At 40.0% G+C, this 25,344-nt stretch overlaps 2 protein-coding genes across 4 annotated transcripts; one reads left to right on the top strand and one right to left on the bottom strand.

Annotated features, from left to right (window-relative positions):
- Nucleotides 1–2,366: 2,366 nt before the first annotated feature.
- On the top strand, nucleotides 2,367–5,329 carry LOC146555531 (transcription termination factor 2, mitochondrial-like). Of its 2 annotated transcripts, none has more exons than XM_085252653.1 (2): nucleotides 2,367–2,442; nucleotides 3,588–5,329. In XM_085252653.1, exon 2 carries the CDS (start codon nucleotides 3,608–3,610, stop codon nucleotides 4,745–4,747), a length of 1,140 nt encoding a protein of 379 aa, XP_085108779.1. In that variant the 5' UTR covers nucleotides 2,367–2,442; nucleotides 3,588–3,607; the 3' UTR covers nucleotides 4,748–5,329. The 2 variants fall into 2 exon arrangements, with proteins under 2 accessions (XP_085108779.1, XP_085108781.1); XM_085252655.1 differs by lacking the exon at nucleotides 2,367–2,442 and adding an exon at nucleotides 2,557–2,706.
- A 1,182-nt stretch (nucleotides 5,330–6,511) lies between these two features.
- Nucleotides 6,512–24,837, bottom strand: LOC146555530 (cryptochrome-1-like). 2 transcript variants are annotated; one of them, XM_085252651.1, is made up of 14 exons: nucleotides 23,924–24,837; nucleotides 16,883–16,991; nucleotides 16,645–16,787; nucleotides 16,356–16,540; nucleotides 15,155–15,243; nucleotides 14,885–15,025; nucleotides 12,364–12,675; nucleotides 11,150–11,301; nucleotides 10,604–10,806; nucleotides 9,729–9,848; nucleotides 9,503–9,601; nucleotides 8,462–8,542; nucleotides 8,152–8,256; nucleotides 6,512–7,276 (listed from the first exon to the last, which is right to left on the bottom strand). In XM_085252651.1, exons 1-13 carry the CDS (start codon nucleotides 24,079–24,081, stop codon nucleotides 8,156–8,158), a joined length of 1,893 nt encoding a protein of 630 aa, XP_085108777.1. In that variant the 5' UTR covers nucleotides 24,082–24,837; the 3' UTR covers nucleotides 6,512–7,276; nucleotides 8,152–8,155. The 2 variants fall into 2 exon arrangements, with proteins under 2 accessions (XP_085108777.1, XP_085108778.1); XM_085252652.1 differs by lacking the exon at nucleotides 8,462–8,542.
- Nucleotides 24,838–25,344: the final 507 nt, after the last annotated feature.

The following is a 25,344-nucleotide window of genomic DNA, read 5'->3' as shown; positions in this document are numbered from 1 at the left end:
TTCAAAACACTGAATACCCACATGGGCATGAAGCAGGTAAAGCACTTTGGGTGCCTTGAAAAGCGCTATAATCCAATCCATTATTATTATTATTATTATTATTATTAAACCTTTACCTGTCTACCCTGGATTAACAGTGACCTCTTGTGGTTAAAATAATGCAGTACAGTTAAATGAGCCTCTTGTAAGATTCACAGACCTCTGTTGAGGTAATACTGTATGGAATCAGATTAACAGCTTCAGAAATTATAACAAAACGGAAGAACATATATATTCTTGGTATAAATGTGCAGATCACCCTAACCCTAACAAAATGATTACAGACTTATGGCTGACTTTTTTGTTTTTTGCCAGCTTAATAGTTAGGTTATAAGGATATACAGCTCCACTTTATCTAAGCGTGTGTATAACAAAGGTACACACACACACACCTATCATGGCAGTGAATGTACAGCCTGGGTCTGCAGATTCCCATTTAATGTATACACACACACACGCACACACACACACACACACACACACACACACACACACACACACACACACACACACACACACACACATGTACACTCAACAAAAATATAAACGCAACACCTTTGTTACTGCTCCCATTCCCCATGGGATGGACGTAGAGACCTAAAATTCATTCCAGATACACAATATAACCATCCCTCCCAAACAGTGGTCACAAATCAGTCCAAATGTGTGGTAGTGGGCACATCTGCCATATTGAGATAATCCATCCCACCTCACAGGTGTGCCACATCAGGATGCTGATCTGACATCATGAGTAGTGCACAGGTGTACCTCAGACTGCCCACAACAAAAGGCCACCCTGGAATGTGCAGTTTTTTGCGCTATTGGGGGTCTGGGGACCCAGAACCGGTCAGTATCTGGTGTGACCACCATTTGCCTCATGCAGTGCAACACATCGTCGCATGGAGTCTATCAGATTGTCAATTGTGGCCTGTGGAATGTTGGTCCACTCCACTTCAATGGCTGTGCGAGGTTGTTGGATATTCGTGGGAACTGGTACACGCTGTCGTATACGCCGGTCAAGCACATCCCGAACATGCTCAATGGGTGACATGTCCGGTGAGTATGCTGGCCATGCAAGAACTGGGACATTCTCAGCTGCCATCTGCCCTGAACAATGTGAACCATGATTCATCCGTGAAGCGCACACCTCTCCAACGTGCCAGACGCCATCGAATGTGAGCATTTGCCCACACAAGTCTGTTACGGCGACGAGCTGGAGTCAGGTCAAGACCCCGATGAGGACGACGAGCATGCAGTTGAGCGTCCCTGAGACGGTTTCTGACAGTTTGTGCAGAAATTGTTTGGTTGTGCAAACCAATTGTTCCAGCAGCTGTCTGGGTGGCTGGTCTCAGACGACCTTGGAGGTGAACCTGCTGGATGTGGAGGTCCTGGGCTGGTGTGGTTACACGAGGTCTGCGGTTGTGAGGCCGGTTGGATGTGCTGCCATATTCTCTGAAACGCCTGTGGAGACGGCTTATGGTTGAGAAATGAACATTCAATGCACGGGCGACAGATCTGGTTGACATTCCTGCTGTCAGCATGCCAATTGCACGCTCCCTCATTGCTTGTGGCATTTTGCTGTGAGACAAAACTGCACATTCCAGGGTGGCCTTTTGTTGTGGGCAGTCTGAGGTACACCTGTGCACTACTCATGATGTCAGATCAGCATCCTGATGTGGCACACCTGTGAGGTGGGATGGATTATCTCAATAAAGCAGATGTGCCCACTACCACACATTTGGACTGATTTGTGACCACTGTTTGGGAGGGATGGTTATATTGTGTATCTGGAATGAATTTTAGGTCTCTACGTCCATCCCATGGGGAATGGGAGCAAAAACAAAAGTGTTGCGTTTATATTTTTGTTGAGTGTATATATATCTATATATATATATATAGATAGATAGATAGATAGATAGATAGATAGATAGATAGATAGATAGATAGATAGATAGATAGATAGATAGATAGATAGATAGATAGATATAAAAAAAATCGAGTCACTGTTACATTTTTGACTTCGTAACTCACATTTTTGATAAAATAACTAATAAATAACTTTAACTATTTTTTATTTATTAGATAAAAATATGAAATGTTTTGATAGTTACACAATTTTTTTTAATCTCCAAACAAGCTTCCGTAGTTTTCTGTTTTAGTTTCTGTAAAAAAAAATTTCAGCTTATCTTTTTTGTTTTATCCTGTATTGTGAGTTTGAAATAGGACTAGTCAGAAGAAGGAAAAACAGCTGTAGTACATTTCCACTCTTGCTATAGGCTGCAGGCAGTCACGTGTCTCCCATGCGCCAAGCCCTGTGACTCCGCCCAACGGCTGCTGTGATGTTATGAAAGCAGAGCAGTGGGTGTGACGAGCGGGGTTCTGCGGCTACAGACTCACAAACGGGTAAATTAACTCGTCTTTTTCTTCGCTTTTATGTAAAAAGCCGCTCCAACGGGCTCTGTAGCATCTGTATTTAGGTCTGCCGGCGCTTTGTGTCCGTGTGCAGTCGTGGCAGGCTGTGATCCGTCTGCAGTCCATGCTGTTTAATACATAACGCAACACGCAGCATCACGTGTGCGCGGCAGCAGTCGGGACAACACCGTGCCCTGTTGGGTTTATGCAACTTTATGCAATGGTTTCAGTGTCGTGCAGCATAAATACACAAAGGTGGATTTATATGTTTTAAATTAAATGTTGTTTGTTTGGGATTTTTAATGTGTTACAATGTATTTCAGTGGTTTTTAAGTAATTATTTTCATGTAAAATCAGTTCTGTCCCCATAAGGTCACAAGGTGAGACACGTGGTGAAGTTATGAGTTGTTTGAGTGGTTTTTTTAATTTGTTTTGTTTTTGTTTTTGGCGTTTTCTGAATATTAAAAATAACAAAAAGTGTCCAAGTTGAGCCTCCTAACTATAAATATTTGCTGGTCTTCATAGTCATCATTAATGGTAAGGTGCATATTTTGTATGGCGATATTGTTGCGATACAGGGATACACAGGACCAACAACTGCTGAATGTGTCTGTCTGTTTCTGTCATTGTGGACAGCAACAGATTTTTGACCATGTCTCAGTTTCGGTGTCCAGAAACAGACTGCATGTTATAGCCAACTTGACTGCATTCAAGTGCAGACTGATATCACACTGATGACAGACCAGTATCAGACTGATTGGATATAGTTTAACTTTTGTTATCTGCAGTTGATTAAATGTGATAAAGCCGACGACTCAGCATATCACAAAATTTTACTATAATATCCTTTTGTGCAGTGTCTGGTGATTCTCAATGTAATATTTGTGATGAAAAAGTCAGCATAGGCTCAAGAAAGTTGTTGCTGTTATTTTTCAGTATTTTCAGAGCAAGTGAGTTAACTGAATGAGGAAAATCACCTGATTGGCAGCTGACAGTATGAATCTTGTGACGGGCAGTCATAAGTGGTACATGACACGAACGCTGCAAATCCTCTGTAATGCATCATGGAGCACATCTTTCATCTCGGTGTGTAAAAATTGTAATTTTTTGTGCTTTTTCTCATTTGTTCTGCACAGATCCACTACACTCTTTAGCAATGCTTCGCATCACCTCTGCCACCCTGTACACCTGCTCACAGAGGGTGAAGCTGCTCCTACCTCCTTCAGCCTCCACCTCCACTGATACCTCTCCCAGCAAAAGAGTGGAAAACCAGCGCACAGTGGACTCCCTTTATGAGCTTTCAGTGGACATTCGAAAGGTCCGCAAGTTCAGAGGCTGGGTTCTGTCTGAGTGCTCTGCGTATGTCTCTGAGACCGCTGACCTGCTGAGAGACATGGGTGCAGACACAACGGCTATCACCCACATCCTGGAAACTCACCCTGAGGCTATCCTGTGTCGCCCAGAGGACGTCGCCACGCAGCGAGACCTCTGGTTGTCTGTTTGTCCCAGCAAACGTCAGTTGATGAACATCATTGAAAAGTTCCCAGCCTCCTTTTTTACACTTACTCACCACGGTAACCAGCGGGCCAACATCCTGTACCTCCAGAACCTTCGCCTTAGCAAGAGGATCATCAGCAAGCTGATGGCCAGTGCCCCGCAGAGCTTCAGTCAGCCTGTGGAGCGCAACCAGGAGGTCATCCACACGCTGAGGGAGATCTACCTCGACCTGGGTGGAGAGGAGAGGAACCTACGTGTCTGGCTGCAGAAGCTTCTCAGCCAGAACCCTTACATTCTGCTGCGACCAGCTGAGGCTTGGAGGGACAGTCTGGGCTTCCTGAGGGAGGAGGGGTTCACCACGGAGGAGCTCCTCAGCCTGGTCTCCAGCCTCAGAGCCTCCATCGCAGAGCTGAAGCCTGAGGACATGCAACGGGCGATGGACTACATCGAAGCGGCTCTCTGCTGCTCTAAAGACGAACTTAAGCAAGTAGTGATCCGCTGCCCTGCCGTCTTGTACTACTCCTTGCCCACCTTATTGGGGCGGTTTCAGGGGCTGATGGATGCGGGAGTGACGATGGATCAGGTGAAGGAATCTCCAAATGTACTCGAGCTCACCACGCAGATCGTGCTGTATCGTATCCAGAAACTAGCCTCCTACGGATACGACATTCGCTCCGGCAGCCTGGCCGTTATTGTGGGAACAAAGAAGGACTTTGAGGCGAGTTATGGCAAGCTGCAGCTCAGGCAGCAGAGGCCACTCTTCAACCCTGTGGCTCCTCTGAAATCTGCTGAGGATTGAGTGTCGGTGCGCACCTTGTTATGAAATGTGGTTTACTGCTTCAGCTTTGTGCAAGGAAAATAAGAAAAGCCAGGCAAATTAAAATCCCACAAAAGGCTGAAGACTGTTCAGGAAATATGACACTATCTGTAAAAGTTTCCAGTTTGGGAAGTGCCTGTTGTGTGTGTGAAACAGCTGCTTTTCTTCTCTGAGAGAAGACTTTAACTGCAGCACAGAGTCTGTACGGTTTTTAATCCTCAGCTGTAAAAGGCTGATGCAAGTTTGTGAATGTAATAACTCAAGAATGAGGCCAAGTAGGAGCTTCAAATCGATACCACAGATGTATCTATAAAGTCTATTCAGTGGCCTCAAGGTTAGAGGTCAAATTTTCTGAAAATCTTGTGAATGCAATAACTTGAGAACAAGGCGATGTAGGATTTTGAAATAGATATCACAGGTGTGTCTCCTTTGGAGGATATGTGTGATAGGTGGTGTAGTAGTTAAGTATGGTGACAGATTCTTTGCCTTAACAGAAGACCATTCATTTTTCTCTGGCCAAACAAAACCATTTTATGCATGAGAAAATAAATTATTTAAAAAGTGTTTTTACTATTTTGGTGATTTTTTTGGTTTTTTTGCTCTTTTGAGGGAAGGCGAAGACTTCTTTTTTTCTTTAATTGTTCATTGATAGTGAAGCACAGGCCGTGGCATGCAGGCCTACCAGATACCGCTGGTACCATTTGACAACCAGTGGAAAAAGAAAGGGAGGGTGGGACATGGAAGTGAGGATAAAAGGTTGTATGCTTGTTTGGAAAATCAAGCATTTTCGTTGTGGCTGTAAGGGGAGTGGTCAGGATGTGGTCCACCTTGTGATATTTGGATAAATTACCTCCAAGATTAAAACAGCATTAGATGGACATTGAAGCCAACATCAGATGGTCTTTAACCTGCCAGCTCACTAATACAAAGTCCACAGTGGTTGCACTGATATGCACCAGTGTGAGTGTAGAGAAAGTGGTAGTCCAGTGTATTCACCTCTCCTGCTGTGAGACTACACTTATGCCCTATGCAGTGTCTGGGCCGCGGGTTCAGTAGGTCAGACTTTTACTGGCTACCAAATAAAGCCACATATAAATCTAATACTGTACCTGTAGTGAGAACATTGACAAAGTACACTCACTGGCCACTTTATTGGGTACACCAAACAAACAAACAAAACCCCCCAAAAACCCAACAGCAGCCAACATGTCTTAATACTCTTTATCAATTATGGATCCCCAACCTCCTCTTATAACAACTATGCACTGTGCTGAGTCTGCATAATAAATGGTTTGAAAAACTTTAATATAATAATGTAAAACAGCTCTATTACCGGGTTGCTTTGTGTACAGGTCTATGAAGTGGCAGGGGGATTTTTCCAGTGTCTGTACTGAATAATGCTACTTTAATTGCTCTACGTGGTCGAGACTGAAATGTTGTGCCTGTTTTTCATCTTCTGCTTCGCCGCAAATAGTTATTTAACTTGTTTAATGACTGAGCCTCAGGTTTGATAACTAAAGGCATCACACTAAAGCCGGTGGAATATATTAAGATCTCTAAAATTATTCTTAGACACTACAATAGGTCATCCAGCCAATTGCGTTGCTTTTGAAGGTACCATTGTAATGTGTATCAACTTGAATGAAAACCTACAAATCTAGAAAGGGCTGATTACATTTGGAAACTGCAAATTTTTCTCAAAGATTGAACTCTGACTTTTGAGTTACAAAGAAAAGACTGAAACTATTTGTATATTTGAAGCTGTTTTAATTAAACAAGCACATTGAGAAGGAACAAGAAGCAAGTGAAGCATTTCTCTCCAGTGGTACATTTATTAGAGAGTATATGGGTGGTGGGGTGGCACACCAGGAATATGCAGGCTCTGTAGTCCTCTCACCTTTTCTCAATAAACACAGACGAGGGCAATAACATGATGGTTTGTGTCATATAGAAGTTTGAAGGAATAAAACGAGTCCACTAGTACTGAAACACAGAAAGGATTTTTGCTGACATTTACACTCGATGGGCTCAATGTGGAAAAACTTTAAAAACTCGGGTGCATTAGCAGACATTTCTGACCATTTATGTTTTTAATGGAAGGTCTAAAAATGCATTTCTTTTTATTGAAAATTTCCCCAAAAGAACGATCAATCCACAATGAATTCTCATATCAAAAATATATCAACGGGTCTATGGCTACACAAAGAGAGAAAACACACATACAATATCCAAATATGTACACGTTGTATGTGAGCTGCTTTTAGCAAATTCATTATATACACAAAGACTTTAGTCTCGGCATTATTAACCCAAACAGGAGCACAGTGTAACATCACTGGCTGGCCCACACTGTAATAATATTCAGTCCGATTAAGTTGAGAAACATGTTTTGTGACAGGTGGGGATGCCCGTCCTGAAGGTGTGTTCGTGCATTGTAGTGCTGTAAGAAATATTTGAGTCTATTTTAGCGTCCATTTAGTTTTGGCTGTGTTCTTGATATGATTGAAACACCTGCAACAGAAGAAAGAACAATAAGTGGCATGTTCAGACATTTCTGAAAATACATTTAACTCCTTCAGTGCTGACTTTTTCAGCGCACTGAAAAACATTCCAACATTACATGTTAAGGAAAACAAAACATTGAGAATCTGACCTACAACTTTTCCTGTCACATGACCTGAGGTGAGTGAGGGTAATCTGCTGAAATTAGGTGCTTTGAGACCATACAAATATTTACTGCATTACAGGAACTCTGAGTGAAGTAGGTGTACTGTTACTGGTCCAGATGTGTGTCTGCTGTTTGATCGACGAATGAACGGCACACTGGGAATCCGGCATTTAAAGAACATAAACACTGATAAAAAAAAAATCAGCCATGTCAACAAACACTCAACTATCTTCCTCTCATCTGAACTCACAATCACAATGGTAGCAGCTGTTTCAGTTAAATCCACAGCAAAGCAAAACATAAAATAAAGAGGCTGAAACATGACTACAAGGAAATGAAAGCAACATGAGGTGGTGCTGCATTTAAACCTCTGGCTGGCAATTACATCACTTCAGAGTTCCTCTTAACAGTGGTTAGTAAACTGCTATTAATTACTGACTTAAAATTTGTGTATCTCATTGTGTGGATATTGTGGATTATAAAGGCAGGAACGGCTGATAAAAACACTGAAAAGGTTTGGCTCATGCCTGCCTTGTTCAGATGGTTTCTACTGGCAGAAGCAGTGAAAACAAGGACTGACAGTCAGTACGTTTCACCGTATTATTAAAAACAAGGAATAAAATTCCTATTTCTGACCCACCTCTCTGAATGCTGCTCACTAAAGTACATCTTGTATGTGTTTTATATAATAATAATAATGTGTGAGACTGCAACTGACCTCTTTAGTGGATGCTCTGTCTCTGGACTTTGGAACTTTTGCTATTCCCAGAGTCCTCACTGTGTCGTTTGCCACTGGTCTGAGTGGTGGGGTGGTGTTCAGGCCCTAAAAAAACATAAGAGCACATTTCAATAAACCATGAAACTATAAATTTCGACTAAATACAAAAACATGGCTTAAAATGAAAACACTCTTTTAGGGGTGGCGTGCAGTGATGGTCAAACACAGGACTGGGACTCAAGTTTTTCAACCAGTTAAGAAAGATTAATAAAAGAAATCATCATCAATCAGTGAAATGTTTCACTCGCACCTTTTTGAATTACAGGACCAGGATTCTGCTGCGTGCCTTGAGTGTAACACATCATACTGGTACTGGCAGCGTAACCTGGAACTTCAATTAAGATTCAAGGATTAGCAGCGAAACACTGAAGAAGATGCATGAAAGGATGCAGTTAATGCATGAAGCACATAAAGTACGCAAAACTCGTTCCACTTGGGGACCGGTTTCATATTGTCCAATCAACTGGAATCCTTTTTTTTTTTAAAAAAAAGCTGCTTTCAGGTGCTCCCTTATTTACTTTATTTACCAGGGGTCACCACGGTGGGTATGCTGCATTCTTTAATGCTGGATGCCCCAGAGGCACTTGTGTCTCCTCCTGAGATCAAACCACTACACTATAAAACCATTGTGCAAACACCTCCATTGTCTTCCACTAATAGACTGACTCTATCCCAGCAACTCACATTCAAACCTAAGGGCAATTTACAATCACCAGTTAACCTAACAACACTCACTGCATGTCCATCCACTCCATGTAGACCTGACAACAAATCAACACAAACAAATGTACTTCCACGTGTTATGAAGGTGTAGGGGCAGTGATAAGCATCGCCACCTCATAACAACAAAGTTTGGAGTTTAAATCAGCTGGTTGTGTCAGGAGGAAGTCCTTTTACTTTTCTACTAAATTTAGACTTAAAGGGACCACTGCTCTCTTCTTAATGGTGTGTGAAATTTAGCACAGTCATGTTCAATGGCTTTTCTCTGGGTAGCAAAGAGCCAAAGCTTCCCAGCTAATCAGCACGCCAGTTATTGAAGGAAAATATCCTGCAGGGTGAGCAGATTATTTTTCTTAGAATGACAGATGGGTGATGGTCAGCTGCAACTAAAACTAACTGTCTTGTTGTTTAGACTCATAAAAATGTAGAGTCTACAATAAAAAAAAAACCTGGAAACTGAGATAATCAGTGATACAGTCCAGTTATAGCACCAGTAAAAGCGGCACACACAGGAAAATGATAAGCATCAAGTGGATAATCAAGTGAAGGTGCACGGGTAGTTAGTCCCCACCATGTTGGTGCATGCCGACGCTGGTTTGCGGATCCCCCTGCACGTACATCATGACACCACTTTGCCAGTCTCCCTGGGAGTGAACTGGCATCTGATAGGCTGAGAAATAAATAAAAGAACAAACAGGTCTTCTTCAAAGAGTTCACTGCCAGAGGCTACACAGGAAGTCATGAAACATCCACAAGTTTGAAGTGTCAGAGGAGGAGTGGGTCTCTGTGCCACTTACTAGATGGAGCTGCAGCATCACGTGAAGTCTCAGAGAATCGCATCGAATCTGAGGATGCCTCAGCGTTTCCATTTCCATTTCCGTTGCCATTAGAGCCAGATGGAACTGTAGCCAAAAGACCTGAAGACACAGAGAGTTACAGAGTTAGTCCAAAACATACACAAACAATAATATTAAAAACACCAAATTAAAACACTGAAAATGTATATGGTTTAAATACCTCATTTGTAGATATTTATGCTGACTTTGAGTTTTTTTCTCATTACTACTTTTGAGACATTTTAAAATCACTGACTACAGTCCAAAATAAGGCATTTATTTATTTATTTTTAAGTGAATCAGGTATTTTCATTTCCAGCTTTATAATTTTAATCTTAGGTCTAGGAGAGCAGCTTTGTATGATTAACAATGTCTAATAGTTCTTATTGCGCTTTGGTGCTGCCCATCCAAATTAAAAGCTTTGAACAGAAGTGGGTGGGACTTATGAAAGATATCCACTCTCAGTGACACCATAGAGATGTCAAGATGTGGCATTACTGGGATTATTTACACATCCCAGCCTCGTTGAGCTTTTAATATGAGCATCCATCACTGTAGAAGTGTATACATGACAGAAAGCAAGGAAAAGCCTAATACCTCCACTTCAGAGATATTTGTGGGGTTCAGTCTGTTATTGGAAAGCTGATGGAGCAGAGTGTGTGACATGGACCAAAGGATTGCAAATGACACCAAAGTAGCAGTTTCAGTTGTGTTGAAAAATATTAAAAACAAGGAAAGACTTGTTCTGAAAAAATCTAACTGCAAATCACTGCTTGTGATCCATCAGTTGATCTTTCTTCATTTTAATTTTAATAATGCTGTATCTGCATCCTTACCGAGGCCTCTGTAACAGGAGAGCTGCTGGTAGATCTGTTTCATTCGCTCGATGTTGAGACGGCTGGCCTCTGCATGGTGCACCATAGGCTTTGGATAATGTACTCCAATAATACATTTGGCTGCCTTCTGCACAACCTCTGGAGCGTTCCAGGGATCATAAATATACTTGGCTGGAAATCCCCTCAGAATGGGCAGGTAGCGGCTGAGCGGAGAGATGAAGAGGTTTAGTTGGCATGTGAGTGGGATAATTAATTTCCAGGAAAAGCGTCAACTGCTATGGTGGAATTAACCACCCAAATGTTAGATGGAAATCTCTCAAACACAGACTCCTCTGATACCTTATTTTTGAGTAGGCACACATTTTATTGCTTGGTTGTGTCTGTTTACTAAGTGAGATAATGTGTGTCACAAGAATTTTCACTAAAATGTTTTTTTATGGATTTAATTTTACATGATAAAAGCCTTAGATTTACTCCTGCATTGTAAATTTTTACTGCTCTTGCAAAAATTTTCAAGTACAGATGTTTTGACAGATGCAACCCTACCGTATGTAATCTCCGTTGGGGTCTGTGCGGCGGCCGAAACCCACAGGGCAGTAGCAGTGGAAGAACTGCTGGAAGAAAGAGCTGCAGGAGAGCCACATCCAGCTGCCTGCATTCACACTCCAGTCTGCATCCAGCAGCAGCTCCTCAAATACCTGAACACACAATCAAAAACATCTCAGATCGACTGGGAAGCAATATTTGGTCCTGCTGAGATGGTTAACAACAAATGAGTCAAGTGTTTGAGTATGACAAAAAAATGACTGTGGGTAAATTTCTGATTAAATATATACAGTTCCCTGATGTCAATTAGCTGCTCCGACAGAGAGGATTTCATGCCGCATTTGGACTGCAGCTGGAGACGATAATCTGTCTCCTGCTCTGTTTTCTGGTTGCTGTGCTGCTAGAGCAGAGCAGAGACTAACGGGCTGCAGTTCATTACAGTTCCATTACAGTTAATGCTGAGGATTAGTGACTTACTAAAGAAGCAGCTGATTATGCTGATCAGCTATTTATTGCCACAAGGTGCTTAGAATATTTAATATTTACTGGGAATAATAATAATGGCTATTAATTTAAAAATGCCACTGTGTCTTGAAAGGAGCGGCACTCATTATGTAAATAAAATAAAATACTATTAAATAGGTGCCAGTATTTTTTACTAACACAACAATATTGGCACTTATGGTATAAATTTCTAGTTGATATCTTTTTGTGTACACACATTTTTAGAAAACTTGACCTCTGACCTTGACCTACAGGTCTAGGGCACCAATATTCAAACTCATCTGAGATATTCAGTAGATGGTATCACTTTCAAAAATACCCCCATAGGGTAGGGTTCAGTCTTGTATTTGCAACCAGAAGAAGAATACAAGTCTCAGACGTTTGTGCATAATTTTAGATTATTAGACGAGGAAGCTATAGCCTCCTTGTACATACAGTCTGTTTTCAGCTCCTCAGTGAAGAACCATTTGGGCTTTTCAGGGCTTTCGTTTGTTAAATGTTCATGAAGAAAAAAAAAAAACGCATAAATGTATTAAGTAGTCCATTACTCACTATAAACAGTAGCTTCTAAAAGCAAAAAACTAATTTTGGATGCAAGCAAGTAAACTTATATTCTATTTTTAAACTCCCCAAGTGGTGTTTGGTATGAATTAAATAGAAACCAGATACTAGCATTACTCCCATCAGAACAATAGTAGGACACTGTCTACCTTCATTCCCTCCTCCCAACTAATCCACAGGTCTCCTCTTGTCAGGAAACAGGCCACAGCATGCCTAGCCAGGTGGTGGATCCAGCCTTCCTGCCTCAGCTGGGTCATGATGGCATCAATCCAGGGGAAGCCGGTGCGGCCTTCTGCCCACTTGGCCAGCGCTTCGGGGTTGCGGTCCCAGGGTATCTGAACGCAGATGGGGTTACTCTCCATCTTGTCGAAGCAGGGATTGTTGGTGGCCGCTGTGTAAAAGAACTCACGCCAAAGCAGCTGACCGTAGAGCGAGAGAGGAGGGGAGCTGTTCTTCTTCACCTTGTCAAGTAGGAGAAAGACACGTTACTGTCTGAGGCAGTCAGAGATTTGACTACACCAGCTGTATATTACGCAGGAGGGTTTTTTTTTGGTTTTTTTAAAGGAAAATTATTATTATTATAATGTGCAATGACAACTTTATTGTCATTGCACATGCACAGGTACAGGGCAACGAAATGCAGTAAGTAGTACTAGTAGTAGAAGTAGTAGTAGTAGTAGTAGTAGTAGTAGTGGTAGTAGTAGGTAATGTGATAAAAGATAAAGACTAAACCACTATATTACTTTAGCTCATTTACATATAAGCACTTGAGTCCAAACATACAACGAAAAAATTCAAGAGGGAGGCAGTACTGGTTAATTCACCTCATTACAGAATAAACTGTGAATCATTACATGGCAAAATAAACAGCCAGAGCATTAAATCACCCCTGCAAATATATCTGATGTCATAGTACTGGGTGTACCTTCCATGACTCACTCCTTGTGTTGGGTTTTTTCCATTACTCATATCTGTTATGGGCCCCATTTTGTAGACAATTGGTGTGTGTGTGGGTGTCTGGCCTTGCCACTCGGTCATCTCCTGTTCTGCCATCAGACTGTACCCCCAAAAGCTTTCCACCAATGATGCTCTCAGCCTGGTGATACGCATACCAAACTCACCAGCATGCCTAAAAAGATTCCAGCTCAGTGCAGCACCACTTAACTTACTCAACAATCAGCCAAATCGCAGCCTGCTAATACCAGCCACAGCCTTCAGTCAGCCCCACTGCAACCATATAGTAAATCCCTGTCTCTTGCACTCAGATCTGAGTCAGTGTTTTCGATTCCTCCCTGTGAGGTAAAGTGTCTAAAAATGAAACATGTAAAAAGGGACAAAAATCCTTCATCTTTTTTCTTATATTTAATCGAAAATAAATAAATAAATAAATAAATAAATACAGTAATAGTTTACACTTAAATATTACACCAAGAATGGGGACTTGGAGTAGCGCTATTGTTTCCAGGGCAGTCCCAGGACTCACTGGAGAGATTATATCTCGCAGCTAGCCAAGTACAACTCTGTGTCTCCCCCCAATGAGCTGGAGGAGGTGGGCACGGTGAGGGAAGTCTGATTGCTCTGCTTCAGACTGCTGTCCCTGTCACCCAAACCCTGATAAACTGCAGACAATGGATTGATTGACAGATGGATAATCCACCACAGCATCAAAAATCTGCACTTGACTCTGATATGCATACTGGTTTTAATTACTACATTCACCAAGATGTATGATGACCTGGTTAATTTTCTTTTTCAACAGCTGTTTTATGAGAAAATTATTTCAATATATTAATCATTTTATCAGTAAAAAAAAGTTCCTATTAATACAAGGAGAAGATATGCTGGAAACCTTCTCCCCCTGAGCGTGAAAGAAAAATTACCTTAATTACAGCGTCTTCTGTTCACACTTCAGTTCAAACAATGTTTTACTCTCCTAACAAGGTTGGGAGATTAATCACATTTTCATTTTCATTTTAATTCAGGCCATCCATTTTTAGAAAGATCAAACAAGATGGTTAAGATATTATGACTATCGATTGTTTTTCTTGTGTTACAAATCCTTATCACCTTTTCCATAAAGCACAGCGGTGTGCTTTAATCCACCCTAAAAGTCAAAAGTTGCTAACAGTTTAGCTGAGCTGGGCCAAGAATATGTAAATAGAGCGCTTTGTCAACAGGATTGATGGCAAATAATTTTCACAATGGGACACATGAGAAAATGGGACTTTTGTGGGGGGGGCTGCACTAATAAGCTTATAAAGAGATCAAATTAATATTGAGCAGAACCAAGTGCAGTTTGTTGGTGTAACCCTCCACTACAATTGTAGTTTCTCATGTGGCCCCTTGGGAAAATGAAATGGTGACCCCTGATCTAGAGGAAATAAAAGACATTCATGGTTGATTGCATCTGCCCTACCTGAAGGTTTCTCACCCAGTCTGCTTTTAATCCTGCAACATGATGTAAATTCTGACCAGGACGACCATTGTCATATGACAACTGTAATTCTGGTTGTCAAGAGGATGACTTTGTTCACAGTTTTGAATCTGATTTACACATCAGGTTGGGTTCTTGTGGAACATATCCTTCATATCCTTATTTAAAGACTTCAAAGATAATTAGAAACCCAATTTTTTAAGTGTAATTAATTAAGTATATTCCTACACACTTACCTTCCTGTAGAGGTCAGTAAGCTTAAAGTAGAAGAGACGGCAGGAGAGGCAGCCGAAGCGCAGGTAGGGGCTGAGGCCTGTGGGGCTGGCAAGCAGTGAGTTGGCGTTCATTCTAGGACGTTCAAAGTTTGCCACCCATGCCTGATAGGAACAATCACATGAAAACCTGAGACTTGTATCACAGCGAAACTCATTTTAAATGACAGAGCAGTGGGATTGTACTAAAATAAAAAATGATTTAACAAAAATTCTCTGCTCGATTTGCCTGACCTTCCTCTCCAAGTGCCTCTCAAGTCGTGTGAGAGCTTCAGTCTCTCCTCCTGGCCACACAGCTGAGGACAGGCCTTCAATATCAAAACCTGCAGGGGTCAAATTAAAACTCACATATTATCATTTTTCATATATTTTTAATTCCCTGAAAAGAATATGTGCAGTTTATACCATTTTAGTAATCTTCATTATGACCAGAAGAGGGCAAACCAACACAACAAGAGGGTTAACTACATGTGTAGGTAGATTTATTTAAAGAGGGCTTTTTATTCCTGTCCTTGATCATTTTTTGTTTTATTTTTTTTATAATTCTGTTTATTAAATTTTTATAGATAAATGAACAAAAAAAATACAAAAGAAACAACAAAAAAGGCAAGAGTAATCAGTAATGCAACAGGACAGTGTCCTGTGTTTTTTTATGAAGAAATACAACAAGTAATATATGAATCCATATATGAAGGCCAAAAATAGGGCATGTCCATGTCCATCTTATGTGTTTAAATGCAGATTATGCTCAAGCCCCAGAAGTTTCACTAGTTTTCTTTATAACTGCTGAGAAAATATATTTTTGTGTTTTTAAGACATTTTTAAACATGAACTGCTAAGGAAGATATTACCCCTAACTAATTTTAGACATAAAAACAGAATGAAAAAGTTATTCACTACTACTAGAAATAAGTTAAAAAAGCTACAGAAAACCCAGGTAAATCTAATAACTCACTACTAATGTTGATTTGAGCAGATAACATCTGCTCAGTCATATTTTCTTACTACAGTTAGATTAATATCTGACAACTCTTTCCTCAAATCAGCAGCTATGTGTAAAGTCTGACACAGGACTCCTATTCTACCCTTGGCATCATAATCTGTATATAAAAGATGGACATGTTACTATATGAATTATTAATTAGTGAGGTCTGGTATAAAGCCTCCAACTTGGAATTGTCCCTAATGCATGCGTCCATCTTGGTGGTGAGTAAGAGTGAATCTGATCCAATTTAAGACACACCTGCAATTACGTCCATCATTTACATGCAGTTTATGTTTGCTGCACAGACTGTATGTAAATACAGTAACAGCTGCTGGGTCTAACAATCTCTGGTGGAAACTCAGCTTTAGACGGCTACTAGTAGTGCTGCTTTTTTCCACAAATGAAAATTACTTATTACAATTACATTTCATTACATAATTTAGACCTTACCGAGTTCCTCCAGGGAGGGGACCCCAAACTTCTCATCATGATCTTCAGACAGAGGGGTAGTGCATTTCCCCATTATCTCAGCAGTGATGGACTCCGCAGGCACCTCCACAGGGTCCATACGACTGATGAGAGTCTGGAACCGCTTGTAGGTGAGGGGAGACTGACCCCCATTTAACTCTATGATCCTGCAGATGCAAAGATCAGAAACAGATTCATAAAAAAAACTTGCTCAGGACAAAGAACAATATGACAGCACTGTTTGTTGTGGTAAGGTGTGATAATAACTTACTTGTCCAGTTCATAGAGTGTGTGGGAGATGCGAACTGTCACCTCAACTCCAGCCTCAGAGGCCAGCTTCTTAATAGCTGCATCTCGCTCTTTCCCAAAGGGCTCAGAGTCGTATTCATATGACAGACGAGTAATTTTCCACTCCTGGAAAAAAGGAGTAAATCGTAGAATGTTTAGGATTCACACAAAATGTTTGAGGCACTGTTGGTTGTGCAGCTTAAATCAGATTCAAGTTTCACCTTGAAAAGTCTGGGAAAGACATCAGTGGGTTGGCCTCGGATCACAAACAGACGAGAGTTGAGCTTACGGAGGCTGGAGTCCAAGTCCTCAAGACTCTGCAATAAGAACCTGCAGATGACAAGGAAATCTGTGTCAATGTTCATAAAGATGCTACAATATCAGTCACTGCATGATGAAGGAGTTTGATTAGGGAGTACAACTATTGATTTTAGCTTATACAGGCAAAAGGTAAAATGCCCTTAAAAGAGTAGAAGTTTCCATTCACTTTGCTCTTTGACATTTTTATACAGCTGAATTAAATGAGACCACTCCTTCAAAATCTTTTTTTCTAAATTACCAATTGACGAAGACATACCAAACATCTTATATACTGAAGATTTGAAGTCAATGACCAAATTACATGAAATTATCTATTTTTATTGCACTTTATTGAAGATATATCCTATGTAATAAAAGACCTTTAAGCTCTACTCAACTTTAATCTGATTTGCACACTAAGGAAAAACTTATCTTTTCTTATCTGCCTACATATAAAAAAATGTGTAAATTAACTGAAGTTGATGTGTGATGTATTTGCTTGTTGCATGTACATATCCTGTCATGCAAACTCTAAAAATATCCCTTCAACACCAAAAATACATAAATATATGCTATAACTGACATTTTTCATCTGACTTTTAAACTAGATTTTTTTTTTATATCAGTTATTCAGTTTTAAATGCGTTTATTCAATCATTTATTGAGCTATTCCTTAATTAAATTATGTTTGGACCTTTGTCTCTCAGAAGGAATAAAACTAATAAATAGTTATAATGGGGAAATTACATATTTGTACAAATAGATTAATGCCAATATATATCTAGAATCCTATTATTTCAGAATATTATTTATATCAATTTAATGGCATATCAGTTTTTTTTTCCCCTATTAAGGCATTTCTTTACTAATTTTTGATTTTGGCAGTTTTTGGTCCCCCACATAATTTCACCTCCACTTTGCATGAACAAAGTTTGACAAGACTTATTCCACTATTGTCATAGCAGATTATTATTACGTTCTTGTTTTTCCAAGTTCAAATTTACTGTCCTTGCTCTACATAGCCCACGTTGATAAAATGTAAAATGTTATTTCTTTAAGTAACAAAAACAAGACATGTAAGATTAGCAAATGTACACCAGTGTGGGACAAACTGTGGGGTAAAACAGGACTGTTTAGCTAAAGCACAATATCTCTTCATATCAAGTGTCCCTTAATTAAAAAAAAAAAAAAAAGCCAAGGCTAAACACACACTCAAGGCTGAATCATGCAGACGGTGCATGAGTTGACCAACCCTCATCCATGAGTTTAATCATCTCTGTATGCAACGTCAGCCATCATTTAAATACAATGTGCTGACCTAACTGGTGGAAGTATGAACCAGCATTAACATTTTATTGGTTTAACAACAGTGCAATAACTGAACTATAGTATAATTTGCTTCTGTTTTTATATGTTCTCCAAAATAAAAAAATACCAACTGTAAGCATCAGAACACACACCCACAGGTACACACACATGTAAACACAAAGCGGCAGTAATGTGGTGCTTCCCGTTCTGTTGCTATAGGTAACAAAATTTGTAGGTGGATGCTTCCTGTATCATTCCGGTCTAATTATGTCTTTTACTGATAAGACAGCCAGGTAAGGGCTTCTAGTGAACTTTATGTAGTTTTCATTATTATTAAAGCTTAAATACTTTGCAAATATTATTCAGCCAGGCACCTGACCTAATCTATTGTCATGTAAAGAACACAAGGGGTGTGGGTTTTAAGGTTTTATGGTAAATAAGGAAGACATTTTAACTGCATAACCGCAACATAGGATCAAAGCCGAAAAATATGTAAACAAATGTCCCCAAACTAACAGTAAACAGAAATACAGGTATTAACTTACAGGGAACTCTGGGTATCTCCGCTAAGACTACTGGATAGGCGGCCAGAAATAAATGGATGGATGGTATTTATTAATTGTTAAATCTATTCATTTGTCTGTGTATTACGGTTCTTCTGAAACTCCAAAATTTGTTTTCCTAAACGTATTTTTTTTTTATTCTTTATGTATTATATATGACATGGGGGGTCAACTTTGTGGGTACTGGCTGAAACAGGAAAGTAAGCCTAGAGCCAGGAGATCGGCAATTTCATGTATTCATGGGAACATTAACTTTTTTCTATTTTTTTTAGATTAAGGCCTCTCTGTACACCGCACTCCTCGTAGCACCAAGCAAATGATTCACTCTGGCAAGGTCAGAAACTCTGCCGAGACAAATCGTGGATAATGTCATTATATGTTGATAACAATTTGACACAGGAAATACATCGCTTTCGCAAGTTTTTATTCAAGCTTTAACAGTGCTTTGAGAAATGATAATATCATATCAGTGTGACACAAAGCAACTGAAACTTCATTAATGATAAGAGTGAATTGTTGTTTAAGACTAGCTACAATAGTGGTGTCTTTGTTGAGTGTGAGCTACAGCACAGCTAACAGACTTCCTACATCTTGAACCAGATTATTCCTGCCAGTCCAAGGTCATTTCCTATGCCAGCTGCTTTGCTCTCCTGACCTGTGAAGACAGTTTGATTCTGCAAAGCTAGACTCAGACTACTCAGAGTCCTTAAGCTATGTTCATCTATGGTATTCAAACAGAGACAGAGCTGTGCTGGATTCGGTGTTAAACGAAATCCATTCATACCTGTTTTTCATTATTTTCACTCCTACATCTGTCCTATTTTTCAAACAACTCCACAAGAATTTCAACCAAATGAACCTTCATAATCATGGGCCACCCAGCATGAGAATTTCAACTAGCTTAAACAGATCTGAAAATGGATATCAGATGGATGCAGCTTTGTTGGGATTAGTGTTCAAAGCAGTGTGCCACACCAGAGTTGGGTCTTTTGCAGAAGCAGGCGTGCAGAAGTAGGTCAAAAGGAAGAGAGAAATGGATAGGTTTTTTTTCTTCCTAACACACTGACCTACTTATGCTATGCCTGTCGCTGGTGGAAAGGAGGGAAAGTTATAATGATTATGTCATCTGGCATTGGCCTACCTTAATCACTGAGGATCACCGCCTACATCTCAAGAAAAGGGAGTGCTCGCTCTTTAGCAGGCAATTCAAATGAAAAAAAAAAAAATGTGCAGAAACAGGTGCCAGTTATAGCAGCTGCAGGCTACAGGGAGATTTTTACAGCGCCCTCATATTTTGGACCTTTGCTTGGTTTAACTTTGAGTAAAGTTTACTGAGATATAAAAACCAGAAGCACAGCAGTACAGTGACACGATTGAAACAAAGCAGTATATGCCATCTTTGAATTCAGCAAATTCAGTCAAATAAGTTATTAGCTTTTTGGAAACATGGGTCAACAAATCTGAACTAGGCATTTCCTTTATGCTTTATTTGTACTGGGAGAATAATTAATATATTTCACCCAAGCTCTATTTTCACCAGGTGAGTTTTTGGACTACAAATAAGAGATTCTGGTCTTACACCATGTTACATGTCTGATTTGTGCATAAAAAAATTAAATAAAAGGAATGAATCAGGGCATGCTGAGTGAACTGCGTGGGCTCTGCGTCAGCCCAGGCTGCTGTTACATAACTGCAGAAGCATAACAACATGGATGCTCATAACTGGCCCGACTTTTATGCTCCCCTTCTCTTTAAGAGACGGCATGGGACTGCAACGCAAACCAAAGCTCACGACGGGAACAGAAACATAAAACACAAAGGGAGACCCCTACTGTACTTTAAACCTCAGGGGTACTTTCATTCATCCAGCACCTGCCTGTAGACCATAAAAACTGCCAAGTGAGATGCTGCATTTTCTATACAGAAGCAGGAAGCTGAGTTCTACTGAACATATAAGTAAAAAGGATCCCAACTGTTTGTTTTTACTAGGGAATTTTCCAGAAAACTGTCAGCCATTGGGTATCAGACCATTAAAGTCAACGGTCCACGCACTTATCTCCAACACATGACCCTGTAAAGCTTTATATACTTCTTTGTGTCACTAGACACAAGCAGCCTGATACTATCTTGGTTGTGAAACAATCGGAGACACATGCTGACAGTCTGGAGGTCATGAAATGTCAGTTACATAAAATTCTTCATCATAAAATCTTTAGAAATGTGGGACTATAGGGTCAAAAGTAGACACTATATAGTCTTATGTCATTTTAAGAAAAGCCAAGAAATATGCAAAAATAAAACAGCCATCTAAAGTGAATTTTTAGCATCTAAAGTTTAGTCCGAACAGTTCAGACTAAAAACGGCAAACCTCAAGAGAATATGAAGATGCTTAAGATCCTTTCCCACATGTGGAACACAGCAGGAAATAGTGTGCTAAGATGCATTCACACAACTGATAATATTCAGTGTGGTTTAGGCAATAGAGCTGCCTGGACAGAAGATACAGAAGGGAGGATACATGACCCCCACTTGCTAGAAGTAAATGCGCCAGATTATTGAGAGTATCTTGGTAGCTTGCAGATCCACGTTTATGATATTTGAGGTGAGTGTCAAGATGTGAAACAGGCAGTAATGTGAGAGAACAGAAGCTATAATATACAAAGAACTTCACTGTAGTGAAGTGTTAAAAGCAGTGAAAATTCTGTGAGGCAGCCATTTTTTGTTACACATTTGTGAAGTGAGAAAACAATGTTTTAAACTTTGATGTTTTTTATTTTCTCACTTCTTCCTCTTTGTGGTGAACTCTGCTGTCACAGCCTTCCTGTTCACAACAGCTTCTCAACCAGCAGACATTTAACCTACAAACAACTTCATCACATAGGAGGTATACACACAAATGCATCTCCAGAGTCTTTGCATAGGCTGAATTCCCTCTCTCTTCACACCCAATGCTTAATTCTTACACCATCATAATCTGGCATCACACTGACCCTGTATTAGGGAGCTGGTTGGGTAAATATCGAATAAACCAACTAGGTCAAATACTTGCGTCCTACCAAAGTTCATAGATGCAGTGCACGTGTGGAAACGGCTCAAAGCAATTTAGCATTTACAGCTCTGTCTGAGATCCGTACATTCATGTGTCTAATCTTTACAGAGGAAATATTTACTGATCCGAATGTAATTCACAATGCTACAACCATGTAACACAAACCAGTTAGTATATGTGGTTTGTGCTGAAATGAGTCAAAGAAACTGAATATGAAAGTGTTTGAGATCTGCTGATGTGCAATAAACCACTTTATAAACAACAGTTTAACATTATATCATCAGCTGAAAGTCATTTAAGAATAATTAGAGTTTACCAGGGAGGTGAAAATACTGTTTACCCATCTGAGATCTTAGTCACCTTTTGAAGGACAACGTAATGTTATAATTTATGTGTGTAGTCAGTATTCATTATGCCTGATCTAACTGATATAATTGATGTTTCTCCTGGTTTTGATGTTTTGTTTCAAAGTGATAACTTAGTGAAGATTATAGTTTAGTGAACAATACATGAGATGAAGTAAGTGAGTGCAAATATATGTTAGTGACCTTATATACAGTTTATGTCATAATTTGCTGTACTTTGCTATACCTCGTATATGTAGGTCAAAATTCAGGTGACAGTGCAGCAGCTCCATGGCCTCTTTTTGTTTGGTTCATTTAGAAAACACCCAGGCTTTCTTTGTTTGCAAAAACAAACAAAACTTGGCAATCAACATCTCAAACAATGTAACAGCTTTGACCTCAAATGCAAGATAAAAACCAGTTGGGCAATGCTTTGCCATGCTATTCCTTACATACTTTGTGATTTTGGCAGAAAGTCTTGTTCCTCTTACTTTAAGTAATCGGGGTTTTTACAGTTCTCCCAAAAAGATTTTGATTGTATTTTTCTGGGTTCATAATTCCATCAATTTTGACAAGATCTCCAACACCACTGTCTGAAACACAGCCTAGCTCACATGAGAATCTCAAACATGTTTTCCATATGGATGTATACACTTACGGTTGTACCTCTCTCCTGACCTCTGTACATTTCAATGATGGTGTGAAAAAATTTCAAATTTGGATTTATCACTCCATCAGACCTGTTGCCACTACTTTTTAATTCAATTCTTGTGTAATTTGGTAAACCTCAGCCTTTTGTCCCTGCTTCCTCTCCTTATTAAGAGTGGCTTTTTGACAGCCAAATGACTGAGGTCATTTCTGATAAGACATCAGTTAAGAGTAGATGGATCAAATGTGTCATGTCTTTGCTGGATTTTTTTCATGTTCCTTAAGAACGTGACTTTCAGATACTGTTTATCTACTATTTTTTTTAGGCCTGAAACAACTTCTTTTGTCCTGAGCTTGTCCTATTTCCTCAAATTTTTTAAGGACACAATGCACACCATGTCAAGATACCACACATTTTCAGTTAATACCTCTTCGGGGATCACCTTGTTGGCACAAGAATAGGTTTTTATGCCTGTCAAACTGTTATCTTACTATATTTTAGGCATTTGTTAAATATTCAAATAAAGAAATGAGAGCAAATTATGTGTTTTTGTGACAGCCTGCTAGTAACAAAATGACAAACAATACAATTTAAAACTGGTTTGTTGCCATGTTGTATGTGATTTGTAGACAACATTTGTTCATCCCTTTAGTTAGGGACCTGGTCAGGTACAAAGACTGGACTCAATATAGGTGAAAAAGCAGCTAAAGTCTCAAGAAAAATGTTGAAAGATCTTCAGCAAGCATGGAGAACATTTCACAAGACCACTTAAAATATTACAAATAATCTAGCTCCTTGGAAGCTAAATATAAGACTTTTGCAAAGTACTGCATATCCTGTTGCTATGTTATTACAGCCATTAGGAAACACAACAGCCAGAAAGAGATATGAAACCGTCACAAAGATACACAAAACAACAATATATGCTATATGTTATGTAAATGGATACAAATGTGCCGTTTGCAACCGTTTTTATCTTGTGCTGTTGTTAATGCATCCTGTTGTGCTACATGTGTGGTAGCGCGTGGTTAAATTCACGCTTCCCTCACCTCCACCTGTTGATGCCAACGTTGGAAGAGCCCGCAAACCAGGGGTCGAGGATGTAGACGCAGCGGACCGTATCCGCTCCCAGCAGAGATTCCTTGAGCGACGGGTTGTCGTGGAGCCGCAAGCCCTTCCTGAACCAGTGGATCGTATTAATGACCATTACTCAACTGGACGAGTCCTTTTCTTCCTTTTTGAAAGAGGTCAACAGTCTTTTGGTGCTCACTCGACTTTTATCCCAACTACTCACTCACAGTTTCTTTTAGGAAAAAAAAATATCACCTTGAATAAAAATTGGTTTGAAAAAGAAATCCTTTTGGGGTTCAATAACGCAGTCCAACTTTTATAATTATCCTTGCTCTAACAGAGCTTTTTCCATAGTGTCGAAAAATGTAGAAACCGCTGGCTGCTGAACCATTTGGGCTCGAGGCAACGCGCGCGCTCCGGCAATATGACAACTAACGCGGCGGGCTTTAGGACCCGGTGTGCTGCGGAGAAGTAGAGCGGCTCGTTGTATAACTTGTTTTTCTGAATGATGAAAAAATTAACGTATAAATATATGCTAACACTCCTGGGCGGGCCTGCTTTCTACAGATATTAATTAAGTCAAACGCAATAACAGAGTACTTAACTGGCTTGTAATCTAAACCCACAAGACACCGTGGCAAGACCGGCTGTTCCGTGCCGCGAATACCAGGGAAGCTGGTTATGTAAAATACAATTTCTAACAGAAATATTGTAAAATTCGTCGTCCTACTGTTAGCTAGATCAATACTTAGCTGTTATAACCGCTTCTCGATTCCGTATAACCCGTCTGCCTCACTGTTGAGCTGATATTTTGAGCTGCGACCTCAAAAGATTTTCCTTTACAACGTCCACGAATAGCTGCTCAACCTCTTCACCGCACCTACAGCCGAGACTCCGCCCACTGCCAATGTGCGTAGTTCCGAGCCTTCTGATAGGTCCGAATCGCTTTGTGCGTTTCGCGGCGTGGTCACGTTTTTCCAGCGTGCTTTCTGCATGCCAGCATGCACAGATAACTTACCCGCTTGGTGTTACTGATGAATTATGACCTCTTATGGCGGACTGAACGGACATAGCACGTCAGCGGGTCAATTAAGTTTGGCTAATAATAATCTTAAGAGTAAAGCAGACTCGGAAATCTTAACCATACTCGAGTGTTTCTATTTGTATACTTCATGTTTTATAACAGGTTAATGAAAAAAATAAAATAAATACAAATATGAGTTACAGAGGTTACACGCACAGACTTTAAAGACTTATTGGGGTAAAAATGTGGAGCTTTAACAATAAAAAAGAGTCCTCATCAGTTGCAAGAGTGCACTGGCTTGTTTATACTAAAAGAACCCGGATGTGCACATGAAGTCCGGCATGATCGAGTGGCACTCGCTTCCTTGTCAGTGTG

The sequence above is a fragment of the Mchenga conophoros genome, linkage group LG17 (assembly GCF_057382185.1).
Source record: "Mchenga conophoros isolate Kocher_MC1m ecotype Shallow Benthic linkage group LG17, M_conophoros_male_GT1.1, whole genome shotgun sequence".
Taxonomy (NCBI): domain Eukaryota; kingdom Metazoa; phylum Chordata; class Actinopteri; order Cichliformes; family Cichlidae; genus Mchenga; species Mchenga conophoros.
The sequence above is the reverse complement of the archived record's forward strand: the minus strand, read 5'-3'. Positions and strand labels throughout refer to the sequence as shown.

What these genes read in the sequence shown, in the direction of transcription:
- LOC146555531 (XM_085252653.1), top strand. Translation starts at nt 3,608, where the DNA reads ATGCTTCGCATCACCTCTGCCACCCTGTACACCTGCTCACAGAGGGTG.
- LOC146555530 (XM_085252651.1), bottom strand. Translation starts at nt 24,081, where the DNA reads ATGGTCATTAATACGATCCACTGGTTCAGGAAGGGCTTGCGGCTCCAC. An exon ending in AGAGGCACTTGGAGAGGAAG is followed by an intron (nt 15,026 to 15,154) that starts GTCAGGCAAATC and finishes TGTTCCTATCAG; the next exon opens with GCATGGGTGGCAAACTTTGA. An exon ending in CCCAACGGAGATTACATACG is followed by an intron (nt 10,807 to 11,149) that starts GTAGGGTTGCAT and finishes CTCTCCGCTCAG; the next exon opens with CCGCTACCTGCCCATTCTGA.